Below are 7,060 nucleotides of genomic sequence, written 5' to 3'. Positions count from 1 at the left end.
AAAATATATATATATATTTATTTTTTTTAAGTTAAAGATTTATAATTAAAGTTAAGAATTCGATGAAGAGGATATTGAATCTCTATTAAAATAAGTAGGAAATTTATAAAATATCAAGAGAAATCTAGAGGACGTAAAGTGTTGAAAAGTTTAAAGGCATCTACTCTAAAGTGCCTACATCGAGTGTGATCTTATGACTATAAAATCTAGATTAGATCTCTTAAATACACAGCCATTTCTCAACATTTATCAACATGTGATCGAAAAAGCGAACGATTAATGTAGCATACTGGGAACAAGATGACTTTTGCAAGCTTTTACAGTTGATTATCATCCACAAGAAATAAGAATTAAATCTCACACGCACACCTCATACACACATACACGCACATATTTTTTTCAAAAAAAAAAAAAAAAAAAAAATTATTAGGAAATCGTGCACTTTCGGATATCGTAATGTTTAAAGCAAATAAAACTTAAAACTTTTTTTAATTGCCTATTTTTTTACGACCGATAACTGGCGAGAAAATGAAAAAAGGTTTTTAAGTGTTGTTTGCTAAATATTATGATATCCGTAAGTGTACAATTTCCTAATAAATATTTAAATCCGCAATTTAGATAATCGTTTATAAAGCATAATGTGAAGAATTTTTAAACATTCCTCTGAAAAATAATATCGCGCTGTAAAAACGTGCTGCATTACAATTTTATCTTTGATACAAATGAGTATTATACTACAGAATATAGGCATCGATAAAGCGATATGTAGGCATACATGATGTTGAATCAACATTTTTGTCCAATGACATTTTCGTGTATTCAATGATACGCAATTATTATCTTTTTTCTTTTACCGAAAATCAGCTAAATGTATATTGCAAAACGTATTATAATTTACTCGTTTAAAAAATTCCTCTCGTACAGAATACGTTACTGTGCTCTTCTATATAATTACTATGGCGTTATTTATCACGAGATTTACGCGTCCGAAGTTACTACGGTAGATAATAATTTTAGTACAAATTAATATATTCGGGCATCGCGCCGCAAGTATTCGCCGGCCTTAAAGATAAAAAAGATTAAATAAACGCTTTAGCTTAAAGTGTCTCCATGAGAGATAGAGGGAGATCCTTTTTATAAATATTACTACGTCATTAAACTACGTAATATACAGTTCCAGCCCTGCTCCAGCTGTTGGTAAAGAGCTTTGTGCTATTTATAATCATGTGCAACTGCTTCATTTGCATCACCTATCTTTCTTGGCGCGAATAATGCGATTCTCTGTAACATCCACTTGTTGTGTACTGAAAATCAATATTTTTTCCCCTATCGTTTCGCTAGACTCGTAACAAATCAAATGCCTGATCGCCTAATTGCGGCAATTTCGCCATAATTTTTACACCGCTTAGACGATAAATCAATAGCATTGACGTAATGCACTGACGTTATTGAAACAATAGCTCGCAAGATTTCAGGGAACATATGTGTTATAGAGAATCTCATTAATAAGTACTATACGTATATCTCTTACAATAATTGATAATCATATAAATTATGCTTGAGTAGATATTTAGTAACGTTTCTGCGACGTACCTATGTAGGTCTCGTTTACTAAGCAGGAGCTGGTGAATGTATCGAATCGTCCCATAAGAATCGAAAACACAAAGCGATTTGCATAGAATAACCTGTACAATAAAGGTAGCGGATAGTATGGTAGTGGATGGTGGATGTATTGTCTGTTCACTACGCATCAGCCAGGCAACTGAACGCTTTTTATATGTACACCGGAGACTCTTGGCCGGTCAACAGCCTAAACATCGATGTGGGCATTGTTTTCATCAAAATCTAGAAAAAAAAATCCTTTTATTCTTATACATTTAATCATAATTTCTAATATTGTTCTTTCAAATAAAAAACACACATTAAAAGCCATATTTCAGTTTTACGCGCTTACATACCTCTCCCACTGACGTAGCCAGAAGATTAACAATCTTTTCGTGCGGTACAGCAACAACACTCTGATTATTGATTTCAATTATCCTATGGCCCACTCGTACTCCGCCCCGCTCGGCGATACCACCTCTCAATAGACTACATATCACTCCGTTCTGTACACTAAATCCTAATTGATATTTCGTATCGGGTCTCTTGATTTTCACTTCGACTACAGGTGCACACGGCACGACAGTTAGCTTGACGACCGTTTGATTCTTTGAGTTTTTTATGTAAGTCTGACACGTGGACAAAGGCAAGCCAACTAACGATACGCCGTTAATCGCTATTATCTGATCGCCGATGTTAAGTTGACCGCAACGTGCGGCGGCACCGGCCGGTGCCAAATTTGCTATGACTACGGTTGGCAGCATCGAGCCCCATCCGGACTCAACGATCACAACACCGAGGATCTCTCCCTTTGCTTTCGGTACCACTACCTGCAAAGCAGAGATATTCTTTACTCTATTACAATTATGAAATTTTCTTTAAGTCGATCGCGATAATTAACATTTTACATCTCTTGGAAGTTGGGAAAATTAATTCAATTTGGAGAATTCATGAGAAACTGATACTTCCAACAAGTTCGCGGCTAGTCGACAAGAAAGTATCTTTCTTGTACAGCTTCTCTGGGCCGCTATGTACTGTAGACATTATTAGTTATTCTTTTCGAATTGAAATGGAAAGGATAATACAATCATATTTCAAAGAAATTACCTCTTTCTGCATCTCTTTCTTTGCGAACATCTGCAGCTCGTCGCCGAATATCTCCTGCGAATTGAGCACCTCTTGGTAATCCATTTCCTTAACAAAGCTATGATCCTCTATCCCATTTGCTTTTAGGAACTCCATGTAAGCTACTTGGAATGCTTGTCCAATACTTTGTGCTATAAATTGAGCCTCCTCACTTTCAAAAACGTGACATATCATCTTTGGAGTTCGATTGATTTTTGGTACTTCTTCCATTTCGTGCGGCACGAAACGTCGCCGTGCCATTAGCACTACTAGATCACCGATATCCGCTATGTATGAAATCGTACGTAACGCATGATCCATCATGATCTCCTTCAGATCGGTGTTAAGAACCATGATCTTCTCCGTTGAGATAAACAGATCTACCTCCGTGCTTGGCTGAGTATCACCATCCGGTGCCTGAATAAATACAACACACATATACATCCTTTTTAGAAAACTATTACATTATTACGGATTTCTGCATTTTATATATATGTATTTCACAGAATATACGTACCAGCGCCTATCATAAGGAAGCAGCATGTATGACAAAGTAGAGATAAACAAGTAATTAGTTATAAATATATACGTATAATATTAGTGTTTTAAACAACACAATACAACGCTTAACTGCTAGTAAAATAACGCTAGTAAAATAACGTAAATAAATGCAAGATAATGTAAACTGTATAAAGTTGAGCATAATCATTAACGGCGCTATCACAAACCTGAGAGTTTGAGAGTTAAAAGTCGCCTAACTTTGACGCAACATTTAACTTGCAAGAGACTCGTCACTATGATTTATGAAGAATGTGCATTATACGTAGGTAATAGGAGTTTTGTAACTGAAAAGTGCATTATGGGAAATTGCTGTGGGTTTTTGTGGCTAAATAAAATAAAATTCATAAAAAGGTTCAAGTTGTATGGTATCAAGATGAAATGGCCGTAAGAAGATTTGACCCTTATAGGTATTATATAAAATCAATAGAGGGATGAAACGGTCGAACGACTGCTCTTGTAAGAGTCAAAGGGCAGTCGATCGGATTTAAGCGAAGAGGGTTCACTGGGATGAAGGGCAATGAGGGCGGACCTTTATTTTTGTCACAGCCTCCTCCACCATGTGGTTCTTAAGGCGCTTACGCCGTTTACGTCCCCCTTCCTCTTCCACCTCCACCGACCCAAGAAACTGTAGTCTGAAAACGGTTGTGGGCCCCAAGCAGCCACTGATCGGGGCCAGTTTTGGCTGGGCCCCAAGCGCTTGTGACTCGGACTGGCCCCCACCAGAAGCGCTTCCTATAAGTTCTTCGCTCGAGTCGCACTCGTCCTCCTCTAGGCTTCCTTGCGAGGCAATGCTGCAGCGACCATACCCATGCTGCCCCCCATAGTTTAAGAGTGTTGCCTGCATCGGCACTGGCCCATCATCCTTCCGTTATGTACGCGCCAAACAAACAAACAAACAAAGGCTCTGCTAGTCACATTGCCACGCACCACCGACAGAACGAGAGGCAAAAGAGCCAATGTTCATGAGTTCTTGAGTTGCTATATCAACGGCTTTACTTTTCTCTTATGCACAGTGTCATGCTTGTGTCTTCTATCGTATGCCGGATCGAGTCATTCACACATATAAATGCATTAGTCCGGTAGCATACACTTCTGCACACGATGCGATCTTTATTATGCAATTTTGCTTTCGGACAAGCTCATGGTGTCTGGAAGCTGTGCAACGTGCAAGCATTATGTTATGTTACAAAAATGGTAAATTCAATGGACAAGCACACGCGGATTCGTTGCAATTGTAATTCAAGAACGTATTAATAGCGATGCTGCGTCTCTAGGTGTCTAGCAACTCAGAACTCGAAGCGGTAAGGCTTTGTTAATGCGATGAGCATTCAAGTTTTTTTTCAATCAATCGATTTATCTTATTTTGTCATCTTGAAAATGAATAATCAAAGAGAAATACAAGCAGTTGATCACACATAGAATTATTATTTTCCGTAATCATAATTAATTTCGATTCAAAGTATCTTTTCAAACAAATATAAAGATGCACGCATAAGTAAAGTTCTTTTGTTAGCGTTATTTAAAAGTATGATGTAAGCATGAGTTTTAATATGGTTTTATTAAAAAGCTATATCGATATAACGTAATTTAATTATATATTATAATCGCCAAAAAATGTTAACAGACTAGGAACGTCTTCATCCTTAATGTTCTGTCATTATTTACACTGCCTACATTAGAACATAGCTTAGCAACCTTGCAATTAAACAAATTATCATGCATACGCTATTCAAAGAATTAATTAATATTATAATTCCTGTAAATCTTAATATTATCATTTTTTAAACTAGAATATTTTCATAATAGATTTTCACAACGGATATTCCATGAAAATATAATTTCTATCTTGATTCCCGAATAGTATGCAACTAAAATATTCTTGCAGCGACAAAAAAAGAACTGTAATCTGGGTCTACTTAACTATATAAAATCTCATTTCATGCGACAATAATATATCATAAAAAAATATTTAGCAATCTATATTTTGAAAAATCAAATTGAATGAATGAATATGTATATAAATAATTACGCTCAATCTTGTAGGATACTGTCAGAATATCGTAGTATCATCGAGCTATCGATTCGATAATCATATCTCTTTAAAGCTTGAAGTTATGATGAATAATATTCTATGAAATTTCTTGTAATTTCCCTAAAATTGTCTCAAACAGAGTCATCTGTTACATTGCACCTAGATTGTTTCTCGCGTTCCCAGTTTTCTTCCTTTCTACTGATCAGTTGTATAATAATTTGCTGGATTTTTGTAGATAAATATCTCCCGCGAATATATGGATTTTTGTGCATAAAATTGATCAAGAATCTACAGGAAAGCGGACATAGCAAGCGGACAACAGATATATAAATTAAATATTCGCAAAGGAAAAAAACAAAGACTGACAGACATACAGAAATCACATCAAAGTTACACTGAGAAGATGACAGTGTTCGGTGGTCAGGTGGTGGTGGTGTTGGTGATGTGAGGAAGGGGGTCGCTACACTGAAACATTCAGGCCTCTTTGCACAACGGCCAATTTACAGTTATATTTAGATTAATTATTAGATAGGTAGACAGAATCAGCATTTAGATACTTCTATGAGGGAGAGTCATCTCAGACGACGACAAAAGCCTCTAATAAAAATTATTAATCAATTATTACAAGATAACAGAGACGAGAGGTCTATCTTATCTAAATGCTGACATTTGATTACTCATGAGCAGAACCTAAGAGTAGGAGGAAAGAATTTACTGTTTTATCAGCTTAATATTGACAGTTTCCTTAAAAGATTGATAAATATCGTAAACTAATTAAAAAAACTAATTAAGAAAGAAACATCGTCGCTTATTATTAATATACTAATAAAAATATGAACTATGTAAACAGAAATATGATAGGTATCTGTACTATTTACTAAAGAGAGTATTTTGATGAACTATTTATGATCCTTTGCAATATATTTGTCATACATCCATAGAATTGAGGTACAAACGAGTCTTAAAATACAATTTGAACAGTACTCTTTCCTACAGAAAACTCTCAGGTTTAACTTATTTACTTAAGATTTCAACATTTTAACCATTTGAGGTAAATTAATAGTTTCAAAATAATATATAATATTAAAATATTTTATACTTGGTAAAGAGACGCTAATCTGAAAATTCCTTGCAAATATTATAGATGTTATTTGCAATATTTTACAGAGATTATATTTCGTGACTGCACCAAGAAAAAAATTGCAATTTTGAAAATCCTCAAAAAGTTAAAAACTTTAACAATGAAATATACATTATTGCAGATGAGAATATTGCATTGTTGTTCACTACAATTTAAGTAGCAAATTAAAATAGTATAAAGCATTCAGAGCATGCTGCTAATTTCATTATTATTGTTCATAGTTTTCTAATAGTCCCTGAAACGATTTTATACTCTCTAATAGATTTTCTAATTTCGATTTTCGTTTTAATAGAACATTATTAAAAAATCAACAATTGAAACATTTAATCGACGAATGGACTCTAACTGTATTTGTTTTGATCTATATAATGTGTTTTCCAAACTTAGTGCTACTGATCTAAATATAACACAACATATCACGTGGATGCATTATCTAGCAAATAAATCGCGATATCTTCATTTAATTAATAATTACTGCTTTTAAGAACAAACATTCTAAGAAAATAATACATGTGGCTTTCAAATAAATTACATCATATTAATGATTACATTTAATGATTTACTCCATATTTGATTATATTGATTTTTTAATACTTTGC

The 7,060-nt window shown here is 34.5% G+C and overlaps 1 protein-coding gene across 1 annotated transcript in view; it reads right to left on the bottom strand.

Annotated features, from left to right (window-relative positions):
• Positions 1 to 1,568: 1,568 nt before the first annotated feature.
• Positions 1,569 to 7,060, bottom strand: part of LOC108692820 — a 37,467-nt gene continuing 31,975 nt past the window's right edge. Inside the window, exons 14-16 of the mRNA XM_018201324.1 lie at positions 2,710 to 3,144; positions 1,959 to 2,432; positions 1,569 to 1,845 (exon numbers count right to left, since the gene is read on the bottom strand). Coding sequence (XP_018056813.1) covers positions 1,774 to 1,845; positions 1,959 to 2,432; positions 2,710 to 3,144 — 981 coding nt within the window. The 3' untranslated portion in view covers positions 1,569 to 1,773. The remainder of the gene's footprint in view (positions 1,846 to 1,958; positions 2,433 to 2,709; positions 3,145 to 7,060) is intronic.

The sequence above is a fragment of the Atta colombica genome, unplaced genomic scaffold (assembly GCF_001594045.1).
Source record: "Atta colombica isolate Treedump-2 unplaced genomic scaffold, Acol1.0 scaffold82, whole genome shotgun sequence".
In the NCBI taxonomy this organism is placed as follows: Eukaryota; Metazoa; Arthropoda; class Insecta; order Hymenoptera; family Formicidae; genus Atta; species Atta colombica.
This window is presented reverse-complemented; position numbering and strand designations above follow the sequence as displayed.